Genomic DNA, 27294 nt, shown 5'->3' with positions numbered 1-27294 from the left:
CACATCAAATGCCGTAATAGCTGTATTGATATGGGAAGTAGTATCTCTTCCCATAACAAAGCCATGTTGAAAGGGAGTCACCAAATGCGGTATGAATGGAGCTAGTCGTGTGGCCAATACCTTGGCAAAGATTTTAGCGTCTGCGTTGATTAAAGAAATGGGTCGGTAAGACCCACATTGGTCTCCTGGTTTACCTTTTTTTTAAAAAAAAAACAATCCGAGTTGTGTTCCAAGATTCAGGGGCTTTCCCAGTACTACCTATAAGATTTACCACGGTAGATAGTAAGGGTATGAGTTCCTCTGAACATAGTTTATATATTTCAAGTGGGATAGTGTCCTCCCCAGTAGCTTTACCAGGGGGAAGTGAATTAATGGCCAGGCTGATTTCTAGCTCGGAGATATTAGCAGAGAGCAACTCGAATCCTTCATACCGTTGGTCCTTACCTAAATTCGTATCTAAATATTCTTGAATCTGATTCGTAGTCGGACAGTCCTCTGGGGTATATAGTGCTCGATAAAATATAACAAATTGTTCCAGGACCTGCTCTGGTTGAGTATATACTGTATTATTTTGGCCCTTGATTTCTTTTACAAGAGTTCTAGACTTGCCATCCGCTACATTATACGCAAGAATTTTACCTACCCTATCACCGCTCTCATACTGAGAGAGATGGTACTTATGTAAGCTAACCGCATTTTTTTCCATAAGCCTTGTTTTTATATTAAGTTTAGAACTGGCAAATTTTTGGCATATATCTACTATGTTTGATGAGCCTTGAGTCAGAGCCAATGAGAGTTGTTTTTCTAATGTACTTACTGCATTAACCAAAACATCCAGGCTAAGTTTATATTGTGAGTTCTGGTTGAGAACATAATGCTGTGTAAAACCTCGAATGCTTGCTTTAACCGTGTCCCACACTGTACTGGATGTAGCAGAATTTATGTTAAATGAAATAAACTCCACTAAATGTGCTTTTAACTGTAGAATGTAGTCCTTATTAGACAAAAGATGCCGTGGAAATGTAAATGGCCTTGGTTTTTTGTAGCTCTGTTGGTTAGTAAATGTTAATATTATAGGATTATGATCCGAGGCGACTCTCGGGCAGATTTCCATAGAGCAGTTTGATAGTATATTATCTGAAACTCCACATTCCATCCTTACCCGTTGTGCCAGAAAACAATGGAGTAGATAAACATGTGTATTCCCAACAAGACGAGGAGTCACACTAACTCGTGACTAGAAAGACTTCTTGAAGAAAAGCAACTTACACTCATCTGGGCCCAACACTAGATGGCAGTAGTATATGCAGCATGTGAATCTACAGCAAAGCATGCCATGAACAGATGCTTACAGGGTAACATTTTCCTAGTATTTCATTGTCGCACACAATTTGTTGACTGTTTACTGTTTTATGCATCATTTTGTCTACTGTTTATGTTTTATTCTTTTCTATTTTTATAACCATAACACGTTTGTGGAATGTATTACTTCAAATTTAAATTCTTCTTTGTTTTGTCTCTGTTAAAGGACAAATTTAAAGAAGCAGAAGAAGTTTACCAGGCTGGCATAGAGAAGTGTCCAGAAAGCTCTGATTTACACAACAACTATGGAGTTTTCTTAGTTGACACTGGTAAGTTTTTGCTGAGTTAAATCTGGCATAGTATAAAAATGCATAAACTACCTAATTATAAAGAGAATACAAAATAAATAATGTCCCTGTCATGTGCTGCGAGGCGGATTAGTCCCGACCAGGTAAATTGATGCCTCCGATTGGGTTCTCTGCCTACAATGAATCCTACTCGCCCTGCAAGGTTGATGGCATCTGCTCCATTGAAAGCTCCAGTGTTTCCTTTTATGTCTCACTGATGATTTCTCACAGCCATTTGTATCACTTTCCAGAATGTAAAGTGCCCTTCTGTTGTGTAAGATAGACCAAGGGCTGCAATTCATCACACCTGATTTCTTTTACTGCCGTGAGAGCGATTGCAATCCGTGACGTGCTGAGAAATGCTATTTGCAAATCACAAAAATAGCTCAGCTGTTCTGAATACCGACTTAACTTTTTTTCGTGGCAATAATGAAACATATGCTTATGTCTTCTTAGAATAATTATACAAATATAGCTGGAAAGGCAGCTCATTGAGCGAAGCGTTTGTAGCTCGCATCTGCCGTAATCTCCGGGACACGTGCTTTCATCCCTCAAGGTTAACTTAACCTTCTATCCCTCTGAGTTCATTACATTGGGTACCAATACATTGGATAATCGCAACTTTACTTTGACTCACAGGCAAAAATGTGGCATTAGCGACCTGTTAATATATATAAATATATATATATATATATATATATATATATACATATATATATATATATATATATACATATATATATATATATATATATATATATATATATATATATACATATATATATATTTATATATATATATATATATATATATATATATATATATATATATATATCCACTCCTCCTTTCGCAACACCAGCCGGTGTTGCTGCAAGACACGGACACAAATGCGCTGGTACAGGTATTTTCGCTTAGTTTATTTCCATACAAACATCGGTTCTAAATATATATATATATATATATATATATATATATATTACCTACTGGCGGTCACCAGTAGGTAGTTATAGTTAGGACCACGTTTCCATGGGAAATCCGCAACATTCTATTTTGAATAACTTTGGCGCCGGTCGACGAATCCTCGCGAATTTTTCAAAATAGGTGGGGCGCTACGCTCTGCTCCTACCCTGAAAGTCTCGGGGGGATTTGTCAAGCGGGGGCTGAGATAAAAGGGGGTCCCAAAACGCGTTTTTCCCATGCATTTTTCCATAGGACCTTTAGACAGGGCTACAGCCCGAACGGCTGAACAGAATTTAATGAAATTTGGCAGAGAGGTAGTCCCCAGGTCAAGGAAGTGCCTTTTGTAGGTTTGGTTTAAATCTGTTCAGTAGATTCTGAGAAAATAGCCTTTAAATCAATATATATATCTGTGGCAGCTTACGGTGCGCTTACCGTGCGCTTACCGTAAGCTTACCGTACGCGTACGGTGGCGTGTGCGAGTGCGATTCTGATTGGCTCTTAGATCTTAGTAAACATTCGAATCGGTCGAAACCAGGAAGCGGCGGCCGCCATTTTCTCTCTCGCTTCCTGAGTTGGGCAGCAAAAACGAACCCCAAAAATGTGTAAAGAGGCAGTTTCATGAGATCCTAACCACCCAGCATTGATACAGGGGTCCCCAAACCACCCCCAAGCCCAAAAAAACCCCAATTTTTTTTTTCGGAAAATCGCCGGTTACACTTACCGTACGCGTACGGTAAAAAAATGTAAAAAAAAAAAAATTATCCACATTCTCCCCACCCCGTGTGCAAATGGTGCCCGAGGGGCACCATTTGTGTATGGCATAAAACATGTAAGAAGTTAACAAAGAATACATTTCACAAAGATGCGCAAAATATGTCCCCCATGTGCGCACGGTGCGCGAAGCGCATCGTGCGTACATGGCCCATCCCGCTTAACGTGGGCACGCGGTGCGCGCAGCGCACCGCGTGACCACTGCGTAAAGTGGGCGCGCGGTGCGCGAAGCGCACCGCGTGCTCACTGTGCGCGCACGGTGCGCGAAGCGCACCGTGCGCGCACGGAACGAACTGCGTTAACTGTGCGCGCACGCCACGAATGGCGTAAAGTAACTTAGCATTTAAAAAACCTTGCAAATTCACTGAAAAAACCATAGGTTTCACACATGTTATAGTTAGCTGGACATTTTACTGATAAAAAACCAATGAAATTTCCCCGTTATAGTTACTGCAGGCAACTATAACTCACGCGACCGCAATCTTCTGCTGATGACATATGTGTCTTTATGAAAAAAAAATATTTGTAATATATGTAAAGCTAAAATTTAATGGAAGAAGACATGGGCAAATAAGTGTCTAAATACAGTATTAGCATCAGCAGAGGATTGCGGTCGCGTGAGTTATAGTTGCCTGCAGTAACTATAACGGGGGAATTTCATTGGTTTTTTATCAGTAAAATGTCCAGCTAACTATAACATGTGTGAAACCTATGGTTTTTTCAGTGAATATATATATATATATATATATATATATATATTATCTACTGGCGGTCGCCAGTAGATAGTTATAGTTAGGACCGTGTTTCCATAGGAAATCTCAAAATTCTTTGGCGCCGGTTGACGGATCCTCGCGAAATTTTCAAAACTAATGGGGCGCTCCGTTCAACTCCTACCCTGAAAGTCTCGGGGTGATTCGTCAAGCGGGGGCCGAGAAAAAAGGGGGGTCCCAAAACGCGTTTTCCCCATGCATTTTTCCCTAGGACCTTTAGACACAGCTACAGCCCGAACGGCTTAACAGAATTATTTGAAATTTGGCAGAGAGGTAGCCATAAGGTCAAGGAAGTGCCTTTTGCAGGTCTGGTGTAAATCTGTTCAGTATTTCTTGAGAAAATAGCATTTAAAAGCATATCAATATCTATACGCGCGCAGGGTGCGCGCACCGTGCGCGCACCGTGCGAGCACCCTAACGTACGCGAGCGTAATTCTAATTGGTGGTTACATGTTAGTCAACGTTCGAATCGGTCGAAATCAGGAAGTGTCGGCCGCCATTTTGTTTGTTTTCAGTGCGAGAGTGAAAAAGGAAGGTGGCGAACGTGGAAAGGGGGCAGGGTAGAGAGTTCCTGACCCCCTAGCCTTTGTCAGGGGGTCCCTGAAGGACCCCGAAGGCAGAAAAATATATATATATTTTTTTTAAATCGCGGGGGTGTACGCAACGTGCGCGCACGGTGAAAAAAAAACTAACATTTTTTAATACGTAGTTTATTGTAAAATAAATATATAAAAAAAAAATAATACATAAATAAATTAGCATTTAAAAAACCGTTAGGTGGATATTTCACTCGTAAAAAACCAATGAAATTCCCCCGTTATAGTTAGTTCAGATAACTATAACTCGCGCAACCGCCACTCTATCACAAGGATGATGTCATCAGTGATGTCATGAGTGATGCCACTGACCATGTCATGAGTGATGTAATATGTGACGTCATGAGCAGTGGATTGCGGGTGCGTGAGTTATAGTTATCTAAACTAACTATAACGGGGGAATTTCATTGGTTTTTTACGAGTGAAATATCCACCTAACTATAACATGTGTGAAACCTATCGTTTTTTAAGTGAATATATATATATATATATATATATATATATATATATATTCACTGAAAAAACATAGGTTTCAGGGGCGTTATAGTTAGCTGGACATTTCCCTCATGCAAAGCCCTAGAAATTCCCCTGTTATAGTTAGTTCAGCTAACTATAACTCGCGCCCCCGCAATGCACTGCTGATGACGTCACATATTACATCACTCATGACATGGTCAGTGACATCACTGATGACATCTGAAATGATATCACTGATGACGTCATCCAGTGAGTGTGTGTTTCTGTAAATTTTAAATATGTTTAATATATATATAGGGAAAAACCTATGGAAGAATGAGTGGGTGTATAAGTGTGTGAGTGGATGATTTAGTAGGTGCGTGACTGACTGTATAAGTGAGTCATTAAACGTATCTTACTACAGACTAGTGACTAAACTGTGTGAATGTTTGTATCTGTCTGTCTGTTGGTGTATAAGCGGCTGCATGGTTTTGTGAATAGCTATATGAGTGTCTCTATGGGTTATTGATTGGTTGTCTGGGTATCTGTTTGGGTGCCTGAGTGTTTGTGTGGGTGGGGTGTGTGTGACTCTGTGATGTCACTGACCATGTCATGAGTGATTTAATATGTGACGTCATCAGCAGTGCATTGCGGGGGCGCGAGTTATAGTTAGCTGAACTAACTATAACAGGGGAATTTCTCGGGTTTTGTATGAGGGAAATGTCCAGCTAACTATAACGCCCCTGAAACCTATGGTTTTTTCCGTGAATTTCTAAGGTTTTTTAAATGCCAATTCCTAACTATAACGCCCCTGAAACCTATGGTTTTTTCAGTGAATTTCAAAGGTTTTTTAAATGCTAATTCCTAACTATATCAGGCCTGAAACCTATAGTTTTTTCAGTGAATTTCAAAGGTTTTCTAAATGACAATTTTGAATGTATTAATTGTTATACTGATTTTTTTGAAACTGATTTACTACATTTTTTAAACTATTTATTTTTAGATATATTTTTTTTAATTACATTATAATTACATTATACATTACAATACAAAATATACTTTCTCAGAATGAATTACTTTAGTTTAAATACTTGGCAAATAGGCAACAGACTTTTAAGTACAGTAGTTGCAGTTGTTGCAATGGGCAACACAATTTCAAACACAAAGCAACATTGAGCTCAATGTGAATTTCTAGTTAAATGCAATTAGTTACTTTATGGATTACTTTTCTAACCACAAGACTGGATCCTAGATTCAGTCCTTGGACATCTCCTGTAAACAGTTGAGTAAAAGCGCATTGGTTACAGTAGTGATTTTTAAGGAATATTATTGTATTTTAAAAGTTGACACTTAGAAACTTTTTCCCATAGAATCACCAATGTTATCCAATGGCAGAAAATTCACTTAGCAGGTAAGTAGTGTTATCGTTACCTTTTCTTACTCAGTGGTGGATCCTGGATCCAGCACTCGCCAACCTCCTGTAAACAGTTGAAAGAATGTGTTTAAGTCATACAGACGATTTTTTAGGAATATTTTTAGTTTGTGAAAATAGACAGAAACTTTTCTGGTGAAAACCACACAATGGATTCCTATGGAAGGAAATACAAGTTACTGGTAAGTACGCTCAGAATTACTTTTCAGGGTCAGTGCTGACCTAAATGATGCAGCCCTGGGTTCTCTCCTGATAACAGGTGAATAAATCGGAATTCGTAGTTCGGCTGATTTTAGAGGAATATTTGTACGTTTCAAAAATGGACACTTTGAAAATTTTCTGGTGAAAACCACACAATGGATTCCTATGGAAGGAAATACAAGTTACTAGTAAGTACGCTTAGAATTACTTTTCAGGGTCAGTGCTGGGCTAAAAGATGCAGCACTGGGTTCTCTCCTGATTACAGGTGAGTAAATCGGAATTCGTAGTTCGGCTGATTTTAGAGGAATATTTGTACAATGGTGAAGGAAGGGGGAGGGGCCTGAGGTGACGTGTGCAAAAACGCCCTGTGGCACGTTTTAAGTTGGGGAATTAATTCCTCTTCAATCCTGAGGTCCCCTGGGGGCCAACTAGCCCACCAGGTACCTCCAGTATACGCCAGGGAGCTGCATTGCAGAGAGGTATTCAGAGGCCACGCCCCTTTTTGTGAATGCAGCACATCCCTGCGTTTTAAGAATGGAGAAGCGTGGCGTTAGCAATGTTTGCTTAACGCCACGCTTTTCCATTCTGCTTTAAATACGCACCTTAATTTTACAATTTGACTCACTTACAGATTCATTGAAAGTGGTCCGGGAAATGTTCAGTGGAATTTTATTGTTACTTTGTTCTCTTTTAAGGCAAACTATCACATTGACAAAATATTTCAAAAGTGTTGCATTTATGTATGAATAAATACTGTGGGGCTTATCCATGAGAACTGTCGCATCGCTGCATTAAAACATTGATGCAGCAGTTTTCACTGAGCCCTCCTTGCGACACGATAGATGCGCCGTATTTACAATAGGGCGCTTGTTGTCGCAAGGAGTGTCAGATGGGTCAGGAGTCCTGGTGTATTTGTCGGCACAAACGTCACGCATTGCTGGAGTTGTGTCTCAAACATGACGCAACTCCAGCAATGCATGAGGCAGGCCCACACACATAGCACTGTGCCACCCTTACACCTGCTATGAGGCAGACATAAGGTTGTGATGCAGCGGCGTCCTAGAAGTGGCGCAGTGAAATCTGATAGATTTCACTGTGCCACTCCTATAAGGCTTTGTTGGCGCAACATGGCGCATTGTTTATGCCGCCGCTGTGTCACCACAAGTGACGCAACGGCGGTGCAAAAGTGTCGCAAGAGGTTCCTAGTGAGGAATGTAAGGACTTATTGCAACTCCAATATTGATCATCAGAACAGTGTGAACTTCTGGATATGGGCTTTGATTAGCAGTTATTTACACTATGTTAACAGTGTGAAAATGGAGCAAATTGTATTGGAGTGTTTTAGCACAAGTGCCAATTTGGGACTGAATGTAAATTGCCCTTCTTTGACGTTTGTACTTACAAAACCATGAAAAGAGAAAAAATTATGAACACAAAACAGATTTGACTGCCCTCTGCACATGTAATGCCCAATTTTGAGCGTGTGTAAAATTTGTCACAACATTTGGTAAACACCCAGGTCAAATATTGTTTCCCCTATCAAGAAGACTGTTTGGGATCACCAATTTAATCTTTCTTTTCAAAGTATTATCACTCCCATTATTTGGCGTCAGCCCTTTATCACTTTGTTGACGTGTTCAGTCTCCGCCACATGTGCCTTTGCTACTGACCCTAATTTGGTTGACTCATCAGATAATGGTCCGTTGTTATTGTTCTTGTGATAATCTGGCTGCGTCTTGTTGTATTAATTGACACGTGTTTCTCCATTGGGTTTCCCACTCCACATCAACTAGTTTAATGATGGGTGTAAATAGGTTGAATAATATTGATGGAGTCCAGTGCGCTAGCAGGTTTACTCTCTGTATCTTTAGAATGAGTTTCTGCGCCTCTGTCGAGATGCACATTCATCAGGGGCAGCAGCTCTTCACACCGAATCTGTCCTCTTTTGGCAAAATATGCATTTTTGCATCAGATCAACTACCCAGAAGCCAGATCAACTACCCAGAAGCCATTCATCTGTTTATTTAATTTCGAACTACATAGCTATGAGTACAACTACACCTACATTTTGATTGCATCTCATTTTATTTATGTAGCAATAGTTACAACATTTACTACTACAACATGGTTTTCGTTTACATATTTAAACAATAAGCAGTTTGTCTGCGGCATGATGCATTATTGACTCAACAATTTGGAGAACGAAGAAGGTCAGTCCGGCCTATCCTGTGGTGAACTTGGGTAATCTGAATATAAAGTGCACCCTAGAACCAGGGATGATGATTACTGCACGGTATGCAGTAGGACTAGTAGGAGTTAGAGAGGAATGGTTGAGCACAGCACCTCCCAAGTAGAGTTAATGGATGATGGCAGTCAAATTGTAGATATTTAGAAAGAGGAATTTGTATATTAATTGTAATGATATAAGAACAATTCAAAGATTTCATGGCATACATGAGAGCAACTGTCCTGAGGCACAATTTGGAAATCTACTGGATGTAGAACTTATAAGTCTGCAATTCACTGAGGGCCAGATTCACAAAGTGCCCACGCACTCGTGACGGAGGCCCCGCAGTCGTGGTGGAGTCTGCGCAGTTGTGGGCGAGTCTCCGCACTCGGGCCGGAATCTCAGCAGTGAGAGACTCTCCCACGACTGCGGGGCCTCCGTCACGAGTGCTGAAACTCACCCACGACTGCAGGGCCATCGCTACGAGTGCTGAGACTCCCCCAAGACTGTGGGGGCCTCCGCAACGAGTGCTGAGACTCCCCCAAGACTGCGGACCTCCGCAACGAGTGCTGAGACTCTGCCACGAGTGCTGAGACTCTCCCACGACTGTGGGCCTCTGCCATGAGTGCTGAGACTCACCCATGACTGTGGGGCCTCCTCCACAAGTGCTGAGACTCCCCCAAGACTGCAGGGCCTCCGCAACGAGGGCTGCGACTCCACCACGAGTGCAGAGACTTCCCCACGACTGTGGGGCCTCTGCCACACGTGCTGTGACTCCCTCACGACTGCGGGCCTCCGCCATGAGTGCAGAGGCCCTTTGTGAATCAGGCTCAAAACTTTTAACTGCAGCATTGCACAGTGATTAGACCTTAATAGTGATAAACAAGAGACTAAAATGTGTCCGGTGACGGAAGTATAATTCTGATCTTATCTTTATCAACTTTTAAGATCCAGCAAAAGTAAAATGTAGGAGATGGCACAAACTTTGGACCAGATGTATGACCGTTTTTTGCGGTCGCAAAAGGGTATTCCACCCTTTTTGGAGCACAAAAAACAGTGGTGGTATGTAGCAACGCTATTTTGTGAGTCACAGACTCACAAAGTAGCGTTTACGACTTGCTATTAAGAAGGGGTGTGCCAAGGGCATCCCTTCCTAATAGCGAAGCCAAATGGTATGTACCATTGTTTTATGACTGCATTTGCGGTCACAAAACACTTGCAATTTACCCCCTACTTCAAGTAGATGGTAAACCATTCTCAAACTGAAAGGGGTCCCCAGGGGACACCTTCCCCTTTGTGAATGGGTGCGAAAATATTTTTTTTTGTCAAAATTCTTTTTATTGAGGGTCATAAGCCAAAAAGACAACATGGATACAGTAGGGCATGTAGGGCCCAGGGTCAAAAACATTCACTTAATGAGGGACTAGCGTCATATGTCCCAGAGACTAAACAACCCCCCGTTGGAAATAGAGAGGACGCCATTTTCCGGATAACAGGCCTTGAGGGGAGTCCCTCAGGCACAAACTTAAATTCAACATGAAAAAAACTTCCCCTCCGCTCCCTCCCACCACCCTCCTCCCCATCCTTGGTGATGGTGATGTCACATGATGAAGTAGTGGGCAGCAGAGGTACAGATATAAAGCAGGGTGGCAAACACAGAGTTCTATCCGATCAAGAGGTGAGGGTTGCTTCACCGATATTCCAACTCAGGATAGGCTAGAGCTGGAAGACGTGCATGGCCCGTATAGAGGATGGACTGACTGCAGAAGGCAAGCCACTGGATAGATAGGTTACTGGTGGCCCCCATTTATGTTCAAAAGCCTTGCAATTATCTCAGAAGATATCTGCAAGATGTTCCATAGAGAGGAGTTGTGGTAAGGTGTTTCTCTATGCTGTGTAATGGAATGTGATGAGCTCATGGAATTAGAGTGCTGATGGTAGCTACTGGATTCTAAAGGAGTCAGTTGCTCCTGAGGCCCCTTCTAAGATGGATGTCAATCCTAATTAAACTACATGTTTCCAACAAGCAACACGAGAGTCCTCATTACAAAAGTGGCGACGACTGGGATTTGAATCCGAAGAACCGAAGAGGAACTAGAAGGGGCCAATCGTCGAAGCATTTCGTTTCTGAAAGAATTAAGCTTCTTGTGAACTATTTTCGCTGGCAAGGTGAGGATTTTGGATCCGATTTGTGCGCTTTCAAAGCATCTCACCGATTTTTTTTTCTATACTCATCGTGGGCGTGATTGAGGCGAGCTGTGTCAGAAAAACGAGACTGGGCGAAGTAAAACTGAAGTACGTCATAGTCTTACCGTTATGCCTCAGAGGGATCATTCCGACGCTGCTGCCATCCTGTAAATGATGACGTGTTCGAATCTTCTGTGGTGTTGGCGGAGAGCGCATTCCTTGTTGGCGTCATCTGTCCACCGTCATCGTTAAGGAATTCTTAATCCTTGTTTCCGTGTTGCCAGCGTGTGCACGTCATCGCGCAACACGCAATGTCAGGAAGCCATCTCTGGTTTGTTTTTGCTGGTTTCCATGGTAATCGGTTACGCTACGGGACATGGCAGTTCATCATTTCCTCGCTGGTGATCCTAGTAAGACACTCTAAGGTCGGAGAGTTAAAGCAATTCAAATCGCACTACGCTTTGTTTTGTTTTTCCAACAATTCATTACAGTGGCACATGTAAGCACAGACGAGTCCTGGTTAAAGTGTTTTTACAGTAACAGTACTAAATCGTGGACAGCAGTGCCACCCTGTGGACTTTTCAAGTATTTTTTTTTTTTTTGTTTTGTGTGGCTCGTTTTTCAGGAAATAAAACACGGCTTAGTCAAAATAAGAAACAGCTGTGTTGTATAGCTACGTGTTTTTTTTTATGGTCGTTTCAGCAGTACATTTGCTGTTTGGAGCAGCGCTGGTTATTTAGCATCTTATCCAGCTTTTGCTTGTTATTTTACTCCAAAAATGCAAAACATCACAGCGCCAGCTTCTTTCTTGCAAGATCCTGGTGATCCTCCTTTAGAGTGGAAACTTTGGATTCGCTCATTTAAAGCTTATTTAGTAGCTATTGATGCTACCAAATTCAAACCAGACAGGAAAAAAGGGTTGATGTACTACCATCTTGGTGTAGAGGGTCAAAATGTATTTGACCACCTTCCTGACTATGATGGTTCTGACGACGACATTGATGAATTTGATGCAGCTATCTTTCAACTTGACAAGTATTTTGCTAAATCTAAGAACCTGGTTGTCCACAAATTTAAGTTTTTCACCAGAACTCAAAAACCATCGGAGAGTATTGACTCTTATGTTACTGCACTGAAAGTTCTAGCGTCTACATGTGAATTCGAAGGGTTTACTTCTCAGTTGATCAGAGATCAACTGGTGGCTAGGTGTAGTTCAAAAAAGATACAAGAACGCTTGCTCACGTGTAAGAATCCGTCTCTTGATAAGGCTATTGACATAGCGAAAAGTATTGAGGGATCGGGTCAAGATGTCAAGTCTCTTGAGGAATCCCTTAACAAAACTTGCATTTCGGGGGCTGTTGTGAATAAGCCTACTACGTCTGTTGAGCAAAAAAGACAAACGTATACGGCTAGATCTGGTCCTCAGAACTTTGCACAGAGGAAATTATTTTGTTTTAGGTGTGGTTCACCTAATCATGTTTCTTCTTTTAGGTACTGCCCAGCTCTTGGTCAACAGTGCAAGAAATGTAACAGATGGGGCCATTTCTCGAAAGTGTGTAGGGGTGGTAGATTCAATAATCCTGTTCGTTCTGTGTCCACTGAAGATAACGATGTGGAAAATGAAAATACTGGTACCAATGTTGAGTTAATGTTGGGGGTTAGGTGTGTGAAAGAAATTAATTTTTCTTCTGTGGTTGATCCTGAAGTGGAAATTTGGATTAATGAAGTGTCCATCAAACTCTTGGTAGATACTGGTGCCCGAATTACCATCATTGACTACAAGAAGTACCTTTTTTCTTGGGGTAGTCTTTCTCTGCTTCCCCCTGATGTATCTACTGTGGCATTCGAGGGCAGCAGAGTGGATCTACTGGGGTATTTTGTAGCTACTATCAAGTTCCTCGATTCACACATCAAAGGCAAAGTTTACGTTGCTCGCAAGGGTATTAATGTCCTGGGATTAATTCATCAAGCTGAGTTGAAGTTGGTTATTAGACCTGGTTCAACTAACCCAGTTACTGTTGAGAGATTTTCCCCCAGCTGTGGTTGTTGTTCTGTGAATGTGTCTGGTGATAGTAAGGCGCAATTTGGTTCTAGTTTGTTTTGGGAAAAGAAATTTGAAAAGGTTTTCCAAGATAAATTGGGGATGATTTCAGATTTTGTTTTTACAATTAAAGTCAAACGTCAAGTTGTTCCAGTGAAACATAAGTTACGTAATATACCTTTAAGTGTCAGGAAAGAACTTTCAGATATGCTTTTGCTCCTGTGTGAACAAGGTATTATTGAGAAGGTGGAAGGCACCCTTTGGTTGTCTCCCATAGTTCTCGCGAAGAAAAAAAATGGCGAACTTAGGATGTGTGTGGACTTGAGGTGTGTCAATGAGGCAATCTGGGTGGATAACTTTCCACTGCCGAGGATTGAGGATCTCATTACCAAAATTGGCCATTCTTGTTGGTTTACAAAGCTGGATCTTCGGTCGGCTTATCATCAAGTGGTACTAGATGCATCCTCTCGCCATCTGACTGCTTTTGTCACACCAGAAGGAACTTTTCAGTTCTGCAGGATGCCTTTTGGCATCGCCTCTGCGGCAGCAGTCTTTCAAAGATTGATGTCGAGTATGTTTGATCATCTTTCCCAAGTAGTGGTGTTTCAAGACGACATCTTGGTGTTTACGGAAAGTGAAAGTGAGCATGACACTGTTGTTGGAAGTGTTCTGAGTATTTTAGAAGCAAGAGGTGCCACCCTAAGGAAGGACAAATGCATTTTCAAATCCAGGGAAATAGAGTATCTAGGTCATGTCTTTTCAGCTGAGGGTATCAAACCTAAACCGTGCCTTGTTAAAAGCATTGTGGATGCTCCTGCTCCAAAGAACAAAGAACAATTGTTATCCTTCCTGGGTCTTTGTGAATTTTATGCCAAGTTCTTAAAAAATTTTGCAAGTTTGACAGAAGCATTCAGACCGTTGCTTAAGAAAAATGCAGAGTATAATTGGTCTGATGCTTGTGAGCAAACTTTTAAAGTGATAAAAGAAAGGATTGTCAGTGTCCCAGCATTGCAACCTTTTTCAGAGAAAAGAGATACTGTTATCACTGTAGATGCATGTGAATATGGTTTGGGAGCTGTACTCACTCAATTGGATAATGGACGTGAGTTCACCATTGGGTTTGCTTCACGCACTTTAAGGGAGGCTGAACGTAAGTACTCTGTAATAGAAAAGGAGTTGCTGGCTTGTGTGTGGAGTGTGGAGAAGTTCAAGGCGTATGTTTGGGGTAGGCATTTCACACTTAAAACTGACCATTGCCCTTTAGTTAATATTCTTTCGGGTAAAAAGATCAAACGCACTACTGCCAGGATTTCAAGACTTGCTGCTAAGTTGTTGGAATTTTCTTTTACAGTAGAGTACATCCCGGGGGGGAAAAACTCCCGTGCGGATTGTCTTTCTCGTCTCCCCATTTGTGAATGTGACAGTCTTGATTGGGAAGAAGAAATTGAAGAATGTTTCATTGCATACATAGGTGACGCAAGCTTTTCGGAAAGTGATTGGACTTCTGCATTGCTTTCAGATTGCATGTTAAGCGAAGTTGTCACATTTGTGCAGTCTGGTTGGCCAAAAGAATCTTTGTTACCTAAAGAGTTACAACCTTTCTGGAAGGTTGCTGATGAATTATCTTTGGAAGGTAACTTGCTGGTCCGGGGGGAGAAGTTAGTAGTGCCTTCTTCTCTTTATCAACAAGTGATAACATTGGCTCATAGTGGGCATTTGGGTTCTACTCTCACTAAGAGGAAGGTCAGGGAGAGGTTTTGGTGGCCTCGTATGGACTCACAGATTGAGGATTTTGTTTTGAGTTGTACTAAGTGCAGGTCTAGTGATAAGGTGTTGGTAACAGAACGTGAAGTTGAATCTGTAAATCTGTGTCCAAAAAGAGTGTGGCAGCGTATTAGTGTTGACTTCCTTGGTCCGTATCAGATTTTGCCTCACAATTTGAGATATTTTGTTGTAATGGTAGACCATCTTTCCAGGTGGGTCGAGGTCGAACCGGTTTCAGAACCATCGACAAGGAAAGTCCTGGACTGTTTTTTGAAAGTGTTTTCTAGAGAAGGTGTTCCAGCTGAATTGTTGACTGATAATGGGGTTCAATTTGTTTCCTCTGAAATGTCTTCTTTTCTAGAGAAGTGTAAGATTAAACATTTAAGAACACCTCTCTATCATCCCCAGAGTAATGGGAAAGTAGAACGTTTCAATAGGGTCTTGGTGGAGTGCATTCAGGCTTCCATTAAGAGTAATGTGGATGTGTCTCAGTCGATCCATGAACTGGTATGGTCCCACCGTACTACTCCGCATTCTGTCACCGGTAGGTCTCCTTTTGAACTCATGAGAGGTAGAGAAGCTGCTACAGAATTGTGTCCGTTTTGGATTCTTAAGAAACTGCCAAAACAAGGTAATCTTGGTACTTGGTGTGAGACTGCTGAATATAATTCAAATTTGTTCAGTTCAAGGAGATTGGAAAATAAAAAGGATGTGGAGTTGAAACCTTGCAAGCTAAAAGTAGGGGATTGGGTACGCGTCAGGAATCCTGTTTTGGTTGGAAAGGGGTTTTCTAAGTTCAGAGACCCTGTTCAGGTGTGTGAGATTAGGAAGAATGCTGTGAAGCTTTCTGATGGTAATTGGTGGGGTGTGTCTCGTGTTGCTTTAATACCAAGCGATGTCTCTCTCCCAAAAGCGGTTGCACATTCACCAAGAGTAGAGTCGGTCCCTCGAAGGAGTGACCGTATTCACAGGAGGCCTCTGAGGTTCAATGATTTTGTTCCTCGTTAAAATGTTAAAGGGGAGGGAATGGTGGTATTTAAGAAGTGTCTGTTTTGATTTATATGTATTGTTAATTTAGATTTGAAATTGTTTAGAAATGTATTTGTGGGGTTAGTTGTTTTACCACTTCCAATCTGCTTGTTTTGTTTATGCTAAAAAAGGGGGATATGTGGTAAGGTGTTTCTCTATGCTGTGTAATGGAATGTGATGAGCTCATGGAATTAGAGTGCTGATGGTAGCTACTGGATTCTAAAGGAGTCAGTTGCTCCTGAGGCCCCTTCTAAGATGGATGTCAATCCTAATTAAACTACATGTTTCCAACAAGCAACACGAGAGTCCTCATTACAGGAGTCTCCATAGGCGAGCATGCCACAGCTATGTAGCTGGTGTGTCCTTTTTCCATGCAGCTGCTATCGTGAGTTTCGCTGCCCCTAGACATGTCCACGTGATCATCTTGTCGGCTTTTGTTTGATGTTCCAACTCCGGATCTCTAATGCCCAAGAGAGCCCCCTCGATGGTGGTCGGGATTGGGTAACACAGCATATTTTTAAGATGAGAGAGTATTTCTACCCAGAAAGGTCGAATAGCTGGGCAATCCCACCAGATGTGGCGGAAATCCCCTTGCAGGCCACATCCCCGCGAGCAGAGTTGTTTCCATTCCTCCTCATTGATATCTCGCCCTAGAACCTGCTCCCAGAAGGACAAGATGCGTGCCCGGGGTGCGTGTAAGGTGGTCAATAACATGGTGTAGAGCGAGGAGATGGCTCCTTTCATGGAGCCTGCCTTGTGAACCGCCAACTTTTCCATAACCGTCAGCTCCCTAGTCGCGGCCTCTCTAATGTGTGGGAGTGTGACCCAGTGTTTAAGTGGTAGTGTTCACTGTGGGGGATTAAAAATTCTCTTTTGCAGTTTTTGAATGTCAGGATGTCATAATCATGGAATAAGTCAGAGAGCTTTAGGCATCCCCCCTCCCTCCAGCAGTCAAAGGGCCCTTCACGGAGTGCCAGTGGTAATGCCGGGTTGAAGTGAATTGGGGTATACGGGGAAGGAAATGAGGTTCACCCCTCCCTCCTTGTGACCTGATCCCAGATTGTCAGAGGAGTGCGAGTGGAAGTGCTTATGTAAGCGTTCGCAGGTCGATCTTTCTTTGGCTTCCACAGGACATCCCAAATGGAGCACCCCACAATCAACCTGTCCATGTGGAGCCAATGCTTGTCGGACTCCCGTGCAGACCATTCGGTCACCACTCCCAGCTGTGCCGCATGATTGTAGAGTGTGAAGTCCGGTAGAGCCACCTCTCCTTCGTTCCTCGGCCATTGCAGGAAGTGAAAAGGAAGACGGGCCCTCCCTCCTTGCCAAATGAATTTAGTGACTAGTGAGCCCAAACGGGGTAGTAGGTCTCGATCTAGTTCAATAGGTAGGGCTTGAAATAAATATAGGAATTTTGGTAGGACCGTCATCTTAACAGCGTTGATCCGCCCAAGCCAGGAAATGTAAAGGGGCTTCCACCTCTTAAAGTCTTGTTGCATCTGAGAAACCAGGGAGGGGAAGTTGGCCCTGTATAGATCCCCAATTCTGGGTGTGAGGTGAACCCCCAAGTAAAGAAGAGAGTGTTTAGCTCATTGCAGGGATGTCTGACCTCTCAGTCTGGTCGCCTCAACTGCAAGGAGCGTGAGATTCAGTATGGAGGATTTGTACAGGTTAACCTTAAATCTGGCCACCTGTTCAAAGCGGTTCAGCTCCTCTTGCACCTCCCTGAGTGAGGAGGCTTGCTCTGTAAGCGTGAGCAGGATGTCATCGACAAAAAGGGACACTTTGTGATCTGTACCACTAAAGCGTATTCTCCGTATCTCCTCGTTGGCCCGGAATCGCACCGCAAGTGGTTTGATGCTGAGGGCGAATAAAAGGGGGGAAAGCGGGCAGCCCTACCGAGTGCCTCTGCTAAGGACGAAGGGGAGTGATGCACATCCATTGACCATAACGTGTGAGCATGGGTGGTGGTAGTTGGCTTTGACCATGTTGAGGAATGTGTTCCAAAAGCCAAATTTCCGCATGGCGAGTAAGAGGAACGACCAGTCAACCCTGTCAAAGGGGGTGATTTCAGACGCGTAACACTTATAGAATTGTGCAGTGAGGCCATCAGGTCCAGGGGCTTTATGAAGTTTAAGTCTCGAGATGGCTTGCCTCATCTCTTCTGAAGTGATGGCCGCATCTAAGGAGCCCGCGGTCATGGGGGAGAGACACCGAATCCAGAAATTGCTGTTGTAGGTGCATATCTGGAGATGTCTCTCGATAGAGTTTCCCATAGAAGTCGCCAAAGATGTTGGCCTCAGTATGGACTAGCTGACCTCCCTGATCCAGTATACCCCCAATAAATGTGCGTTCCCGTTTCAGTCGGAGGTGACATGCTAAGTGTGGACCCACCTTGCCTTGTCGCCTTGTGCGTAGGATGTCTGAGGCAGCTTCAGCAGTGTGTACTCGGCCCTATTATTGTAAATAGAGCGTAGTTTGCCCCGTATCGCAGTAAGTTGCCGCTGCAGTGTCCCCGTAGGGGTGGCTTTATGTGCTTTTCATCTGTTTCTAACTCCCCTTCAAGGGCAACATGTTCCTTTGTCCTATGATTATTGAGGACCGTGTTAAGTTGGATGCATTAACCCCGCAGCACCGCCTTAAAGGCATCCCAATTGTTTTGTGGGAATGTAGCCTGCGGGTTATTGAGAGCAAAGTATTCCGCGATAGACGCCCTCAATTTCTCGCGCAGAGTCTTGTCACGTGTGATCGCCGTTGGGAAATACTACCGCGACAAGTTAGATTTGGGCCCGCCCCAGGTCAAACTAATGGTGATTAGGCTGTGATCTGATATTGAAATTGGCAGAATCTGGGCTGCCTGCAGAGGCCCCACTAATGTCTGACTAATGAAAACATAATCGATCCGTATAGCCTTTGGTGGTGGGGTGCAACGTCCACCAAGCATCGCAGAGGCCTAGTGTGACCATTTTCTGTTTGACCCCTTTGGAGAAGGTGTTGGTGGTCTCCCTGGTGGCATGTTAGCTGTCTAGTGTCTCGTGCCATGTCAAATTGAACAATATCTCGAACAATGGGAAACCCAATAAAGCCTTGGAGGCTTGGGCAGTTAAATGAGCAGGTCTGTGTGCCTACAAGGGATTGGTTCAATAATGTCTATTTATAGCAATTGAGAAATTACAATTGAGTAAGCTCTGTAAAATTCGCTTACAGTTAGTTTACTCCATATACAATTTGGTTACTTAGTCAATGAATCAAACAATATCATAGAGAAAGAGATAAGAACAACACAGGTGTAGGTATTCTAAAACCTAATTTTATATTTGTAGAAAATCATTGAATATAAAGGGTACAGAAATCAAGAAATCAACACAATGTAACCAGAAGTAAAACAATACATAAGATTAAATAATCTTCATAGTTACAATTGTGAACACCTTTTCACAAAGTATTTATAGGCAATCTGAAAAGTTTACACAATACCAAAATTGCCACAGCGATATCTTGATTTACCTTTCTTTTCTCAGAGTGAACAAAAAATGTGTGTAGCGTAGTCCCTTCTTAATGAAAAGAATGATAGCTGGATTTTGGGATCTATGAGCCATAAAATAATCAGCCACCCAAAAGGCAACCACTCACATCTCCACCACTGAGTCAGGAAACTGGAGTGCAGTCACAATACTTCTGTTTCCAGAAAGCAATTTAGCAAGGAGGTTGATGGTGGTGTTGATGTCCCCTGAGGTTTCCTCAATATTATGAGGTTTATCCCATCTTTTCTTTTGTCCATCATTTTCTAAAAACAGGCTACGCATTAATTTTTAAATGAACGTTTATCCATGCTCTTTCTGTCCATACTTGTGTCCATACTTGTGTAAGTCACTGTGTACACAGAATGTCTCAGTATTACAGGCCTACCCCTAAACTTCCTCTTAAGACCATTGTCTTCTTATTTGACACTTGGGGCCTCATGTAGGTAGCCAAATACCGGTCGGTAACGGCCGATTTTCGGTAATTATACCGTTACCGACCGGTATTTTGGCTTTTGGTATGTAGGGGGTGAATTTCTGTATTCGGAATTTACCGAATCGGTAAATTTACCGAATCGGTAAAATTACCGATTCGGTAATTTTACCGATTCGGTAAATTCCGAATACAGAAATCAGATGTAGGGGGACTGTGTGGGTGTTGTTTGGAGTCGGTATTTACCACCAACTAATAGTTGGTGGTAAATAAAGTATGGATGAGTAAAAGCATTTAAAAGCGCTTAGAAGTGTGCACATGTGGCAGACATACATGCCCTAGGGCATGTATGTGTGCCACATGTGCACACATGGCCGAATCAGGGGTGCAACAGGGTGTCAATGTGACACCCTGCCACCCTTGCATGTGCTCCCCCATTACCGAATCGGTATTTACCGATTCGGTAATGAGGCATACCTTCCCCTCAATGGGAAGGTATGCCTCATTACCGAATCGGTAAATACCGACTCACTCCGATTCGGTAACATTTACCGAATTTTTACCTACATACACTTTACCGATTCTTAAATACCGAATCGGTATGATTCGGTATTTTAGAATCGGTAAAGTGTATGCCACCTACATGAGGCCCCTAGTGACTCGTTTTCAGGCTTTTTCTCCTCTAACTGACTTCTCTGTATTGTTATGCTTTTCCAAATACAATTCCTTATATTCATTTTCAAATATTCATATGCACTCTTTAAACTTGAGCTTTGGTTCTTACCTCTCACTGAAATTTTATTTGGTCCCGCCCTATTTTTCATCCTATTGTTCTTATTATTTATTTGCCAATTACACATGTGATGTTCAATGTCTTTAGGGGCAGATTTATAAGAAAGTGGCTCAGTGCGTGCTGCAAGCCATTTGGCTGTCCCGCACTGAGTCACTTTCAAAGCACAGGGATACGACATATCTACAACAATATGTTGCATCTCTGTGCTTCCCCCTGTGCTGGCGCACGAACTGCTGCCATGTGCCGGCGCAGGCACCCTTGCACCATGGTGCAAGGATGCCTGCGTTGTTGGGAGATTGCTTTTGTTCAGGAAGGGCTCCCTTCCTGCACAAAAACAATCTGAAATGCCGTTTTTCAACTTCTATGTGTGCTGCATTAGCACACATAGAATTTGAAAATCGCCATTGAGTCAATGACTGTTTATGTGCAGGAAGGCGATTTCCTCTAAAGAGGAAAGAAAAACGAGGAGAAATTAATACATTTCTCCTCATTGCGCCTGCAGATGCCTCCTCTGGGAGGCATAGCATTCACACCCAGTTCCAGATTTACGATTCCTCGTAAATCTGGAAATGTATCTGCTTCCATGGGTGTTGCATGGGAACACCCACAGAAACACCCATGGAACACCCCTTTCACGCAAAGTGCTGCGTGCAAAGGGGCCATATTTACAAGGACAGGAAAAGTCACGCAGGGTGGCTTCTCCTGTCCTTGTAAATATGGCGCAGTAAAATGCGCCACCGGTGCGTCTCAAAAAGTGAAGCAGCGGTGGCGCAAGGGTCTTGTAAATCTGCCCCTCAGTGTTTACAAAGCTATCGAACTTCTGCCTTAATATTTCTCCCATGCACTTGTCTTCCAGAGGCCGTTTATCATCTTTGCAGAGCAGGTGCTCTCTGGAGTTTAGGGCTTAAAATGGTCAATCTTTGACACTGTTTAGACCGTGCCCTGTGTGGACCCCCATACTACAGGTGGAGGGTTGCTCCTACATGCAACAGAACTAACTCTATGTTTTGCTTGGCTCGGCTTCTGTGAAAGACACTTAACGTTCTCTGTCTATCTCTACTAGCCGATGGGATACTTTAGTTAGTTTCAAGCTTTCTTAAAGCAGAAAGTTGATTCCCTTATTTTCTTTCTTACATATTGATTCAATTTCCTGTTTGCCCGGCTGTGCTCCACTCCCCTATTGTGATGGTGTTTATGCTGCAGTGGCATGTCATTGCCAACATTTTTCACAAGGATGAAAATTGAGCAAATTTCGTTTGGCTCAATGGTGCTGCTTGTATAAGGGGCAAACAGCGTTATTAACACATATAGCAGTTTCTTAAAGAATGTTTTGTACCAGTTTTCCAGTCACAAAATTAGAAAAGATAAAATGCTGCAATTTATTTTCATGTAAAAGAGAGGATCAAGTTTAAGGGAAAGCATGTTTGCTGAAATCCTTATTATAGGAGCAGAGAAAATTCTAAAAATCGTCATGCAGCACCTTGAAGGAGACATACACTTTATTAATTGCCCACCAACAGTCTTAATTTACTCATTGCCTATTACCCCAGCTCTACAAATGGATTTCCTCCATTTTTGTTTTACTTTTAAACTTTATATCAAAAGTGTCATGTCTGTGCTGGTTTGGATTGATCCTAACAATGATTCTCGCTGCACTTTCTTACTATCAGCTTTATGGATACCGATCTAGGGTTTCATGTCAAACTTCTGAGTATTCTTCCTTGCAACGGGATCTCTCCTATACTAACTCTCTTCTTTGGACCATCATGGTTCATTACCCCTACGTCTACCCTCCTCGTAATATCCATTACCCATCAGGCCGCCTCGCCTCATGGGTTATGACTATGGTGAGGAGGACTATTCTAAGAGTAATGAAGATCACCGGTAAGTAATCTATTCAGCCCTCTTATTTTATGTAAGCGTTAATTCCTGTACCAGTGGGGAATAACAACTTTTATATATCCTGCATGTCGTTATGGGCCAGAGCTGCAGGCGAAGGCACATAAACAAAGAGGGATAGCTAAGAGCCAATATGTTTACCCTGCTGTAAAGGGCAATAAGGCTATTACCCGCCCCCCTCCCCCCAAGAAAACTTTGTGAGCGCTGCAGGATCAGGATCTTTTTTTAACCTGAAACAATAGGAAAGAAAACAGCTCCCTTCACCCTCTGCGTCCTTGAGCCTCTTCAGAAGCAGCCTGTTTACACATGCTTGTCAGGACTTACCTTTGAGGTTGCTGAGAGGGAATCCCAATCTGCCCCAAAAAAAGTTGAAAAACCTAAGCGTACGTTGTTTGGTTGATTGGGCTTCTTTCTCTGGCTTCCCAGATAAACTTACAGAAGTCCAAGTCCCTGAGCATCAGCTAGTGAAAGGAGACGGTTTAATTGCTTCATTCTTATTCCCTATTTAAGTGGAGTACCACCACAATTCAAATCTGAGGTATCTCTTTCTACAACTATAGCAGGGGCAGATGCTGCCATTTTCCAGTCACTGGTCTCCAAGCGCAGGCTGGATCCCCAACCATTGTATAACATAGCTTCACCAATGATTGGTGACATCACTACCGTAAGGATGACGCTGCTGCCCTGGTTCCTTTTTCCCCAGACCCTTCCCATGACAGCTGAACCTCACTAGTTAACCCTACCTAATACACTGCATAGGTCCCTAATTTATAATAGGATGAAAGAGGAGAAGAATTCAGAAATGGGGCTTTCGTCTGAAAAATAAGAGTGGTCTGGTGATAGCCAACCTGGCCTGGTATTGTCACGCTTTCCATCCCTGTTATCTACGAGATTGCTGGGTAGCGAAGACACTGGCGTTTCTTAGATCTCAGCTTGATAGAGAGGTTCCTGTGGGAATTCCTAAGGCTCCTGGCGAAAAATTGACCCATCAACATTGTCCGTTCCCTGGTCACGACAGGAGCCATTAGAGATCTGGATCAATCAATCAGGGAATTGTAAGTTCGCTACTCACCCGTGAGAGTCTCCAGGCCGCGATGTAAGAGAAGAATCTTTCGCTTGCTATGTCGAGGAGAGGGGTTTCGGCCAGTGAGAGGTTGGTTGATCGGAGGTTTCTTTTGTGTACGTGGAAGGTGATTCTGTCGTTGAGGTATTTGGCATTGTAGGTGTAGGCATTTGTAGGCGTGGGTGAGGATTTTGAAAGTGACTCTTTTCTCCACGGGGAGCCAGTGGAGCTTTCGTAGGTGTTGGCTGATGTGCTCGTGCCGAGGGCGGCAGTGTTCTGTACCGTCTGGAGTTTGCAGAGTAGGGACTTGTTTATGCCAGCGTAGAGTGCGTTTCCATAGTCCAGTCTGCTGGTGATGAGTGCGTGGGTGACTGTCTTCCTTGACTCGGGGGGGGGGATCCATTTGAAAGTCTTTTGGAGGATGCAGAGGGTGTTGAAACAGCTGTAAGCGAAGCATTGACCTGTCGGTTCATGGTGAGGGATGAGTCGAGTACGATGCAGAGGTTTCTGGTGTGGCCCGAGGTGATCGGTGGGCTGCCAAAAGCGGTGGGCCACCAGGTGTTGTCCCATGCTGAAGGGGTGGTTCTGAGGACGAGGACTTCTGTCTTTTCGGCGTTGAGCTTTAGGCAGCTGTTGGTCATCCAGACTGTGACGTCCTGCATTCCTTTCTGGATGTTGAGTCTGGTGGTGGTGGGGTCTTTGGTGAGGGAGAGGATGAGCAGGGTGTCGTCAGCGTAGGATACGATGTTGAGGCCGTGTTGTCGGACGATGGCGACGAGGGGGGCCATGTAGATGTTTAAGAGGGTTGGGCTTAGTGATGACCCCTGTGGGACTCCACAGATGGTTTCCGTGGGATCGGAGAGGAAGGGTGGTAGTTTAATCCTTTGACTTCTTCCGTTGAGAAATGATCGGATCCAGTCTAAGGCGGTTCCTTGTATGCCGGCGTCATGTAGTCTGGCGATGAGTGTGCGGTGGAAGACGGTGTCGAAGGCTGCTGATAGGTCGAGTAGGATCAGGGCTGCAGAGTGCGGATGGTGTCTGTGGCTGCTAATAGGGCGGTCTCGTGCTGTGGTTGCTTCGGAATCCAGATTGGGACGGGTCGAGGATGGCTTACCCGTTGACTGGTTTCTCCGCCACTTTGGCCGTGAAGGGGAGGAGTGAGATGGGCTGGTAGTTCTGAGGTCCGTGGGGTAAGCTGAGGGTTTCTTGAGCAGGGCCTGACATTTGCGCGTTTCCAGTCGTCGGGAAAGGTGCCTGTTCGAAGGTGGTGTTGATGGTGCGTTGTAGTTCAGGTGCGATCGCGGTGGTGGCTCTGTGGTAGATGTCTGGTGGGCAGGGGTCGGGGCGGACTTCAGAGTGGATGCCTTTCTTGGTTGAGGCGGTGTCTTCGGCTGTGATCGGCGTCCAGGTGGAGATGGTGGGCTGGCTGGTGTGTCTGGGGGGCTGGCAGCCTGAGGCGTCCGGTGGATGGTCGACTAATTTGTTGTAGAGGTTTTTGATATTGAGGTGGAAGTAAGTTCAAAGAGTATCGCAGAGGTCTTGGGACGGGGTGATGTCTGTGGCTTCGCTGCAGGGGTTAGTGAATTTCTGGATGACACTGAAGAGTTACTTGGAATTGCTGGAGTTGACAAGGATTTTGTTGTGGATGAAAGCCCTTTTGGTGGTCTGACTCGGTTGTGGTAGTTCGCCATGGCTTCCTTGTAGGTGGTGTAGTTTCCGGGTGTCTTGTTGTTTCTCCAGGCATCTGCAGGTGCATCTGGCATCTTGGAGATCAGTGGTGAACCAGGCGGCTTTCCTGGTGCGCTGTTTGGTGGGGTTGCATAGAGGGGCGAGCTTGTCTGCGGCATTGGAGATCCACGTGTGGAAATCCCTGGCTGCCATGTTGGCGTTGGATGTCGGGGTGTGGTTGTCTCGGATGAGGGTGGAGTTGAGTAGTTCGTCTGTGACTTTGCTCCAGTTTCTTAGTGGTGGGCGTGGGGCTGGTTTGGGTGGCTTGGGTTTGTTGACGAGGAAGTGTACACAGTGGTGGTCGGTCCATGGGGGTTGCGTTGTGTGGCTGAAGTGGACGCTGTTTCCTGCTGCGAAGATGGGGACAAGGGTGTGTCCTGCCCTGTGGGTCGGTGTGGTGACGAGTTGTTTGAGTCCGATGTTGGCGAGGTTGTCACGAATGGTGGTGGAGTTGGGGTCGCTGGGGTTGTGGAGATGGAAGTTCAGGTCTCCGATGAGTATGTAGTTCATTGAGGCAATGGCGTGGGGTGCGATGAGGTCAGTGATAATGGTGGCTAAGGTGGTCCGGGGGCCAGGGGGGTCTGTAGGCTAGAGTGCCGCGGAGTGTGGAGTTGGGGCTGGTCTAGACCTGGAAGTACAGGTGTTTGGCAGAGGGTAAGGTTTCCCTGGAGGTGGAGGGTGTACTTTTGGGTGATGGCGAGGCCCCCTCCTGGGTGGTTGGGGCGGTCCTTCCTCTGGATCTTATATCCATCCGGTATGGCGGTGTTGATGTCGGGGCAGAGGATGCGTTCGTCCAGGTTTCCGTGAAGAAGACGATTTCAGGCGAGAGAGAGTCGAGCAGGTTCCAGATCTCCATGGTGTTTAGTGCATGGAGTGCACGTTGAGGAGGATGCATTTTAGGGTGTCGCAGTTGTTGGCGTTGGCGGTGTTGGGGGTTGCGGCAACAAGGGTGCGATACTGCACATTTTGTAGAGCTGTAAGAAACTGAGATGCTTCTGGGGTGAAGTTCTAAAAGCTATGAATGAAATCAAAGGGCTACATATCCTTGGTCACACTCAGGGTATACTCCTTGGGCGCTATCCTGAACCCAACTAGATCTCCATCAAGGGCTCAGCTGTACTCCTGCGTGTCATGCTGCTGACTGCCAGAGAATCATATCAAAATGTGCTGTTTAGCAGTTATTCTGCATCTTCATAATTGTATATCCTCGGCGTAGAAAACAATCATACACTCTGTCAAAGGTGATAAAAGCTCCTTCTCGAAGATGTGCGTATCACTACCGCCATACTTTGTCAAAAACTGCAAGGAAATCACATCCTCAATGACAGTGATGGCTTTGCAGATAATACCGATCAGTTTGCCAACATCAACCCCGCCCCCGTGAACACAAGGCACTGACTACAGCCAATACGTGTGTGAGTCGATTGGGAAGATTTAAGGTGATAAATAGATTGGTCCTGGGAGGGGTGGCAGGATTTATTGAATGTTTAGGAACAAGTTATAGTTTGGCCTTGTTGGGTGTTCTTGTATTTGGAAAAATCATTAAAAATCTATTGAGCCATCATAGTCTCAAGCACCAATGACTGCAAAGGGTACCAATGACTATATTGTAAACAAGAACAAGTATTAGCAAAGTATTAGCAAAGACTATTGAGCAGTGGTATGCTATCTAGGGGAGATGGCGCTCTAAAGGTGAGTTCACTCCTAATCCGGTTGCAGACGTACTCGAGGACCCGTCAGAACACTTGACGAGAGCTGACCGGCATGATATACG

General features: G+C 44.0%; 1 protein-coding gene across 1 annotated transcript in view; it reads left to right on the top strand.

The window, feature by feature from the left end:
- TMTC1 (transmembrane O-mannosyltransferase targeting cadherins 1) overlaps nucleotides 1-27294 on the top strand; it is a 1415052-nt gene that overhangs the window by 1274598 nt on the left and 113160 nt on the right. Inside the window, exon 14 of the mRNA XM_085652351.1 lies at nucleotides 1529-1631. Within this exon, the coding sequence (XP_085508477.1) occupies nucleotides 1529-1631 (103 nt within the window). The remainder of the gene's footprint in view (nucleotides 1-1528; nucleotides 1632-27294) is intronic.

Source organism: Triturus cristatus, chromosome 4_1, assembly GCF_964204655.1.
Source record: "Triturus cristatus chromosome 4_1, aTriCri1.1, whole genome shotgun sequence".
Taxonomy (NCBI): domain Eukaryota; kingdom Metazoa; phylum Chordata; class Amphibia; order Caudata; family Salamandridae; genus Triturus; species Triturus cristatus.
The sequence above is the reverse complement of the archived record's forward strand: the minus strand, read 5'-3'. Positions and strand labels throughout refer to the sequence as shown.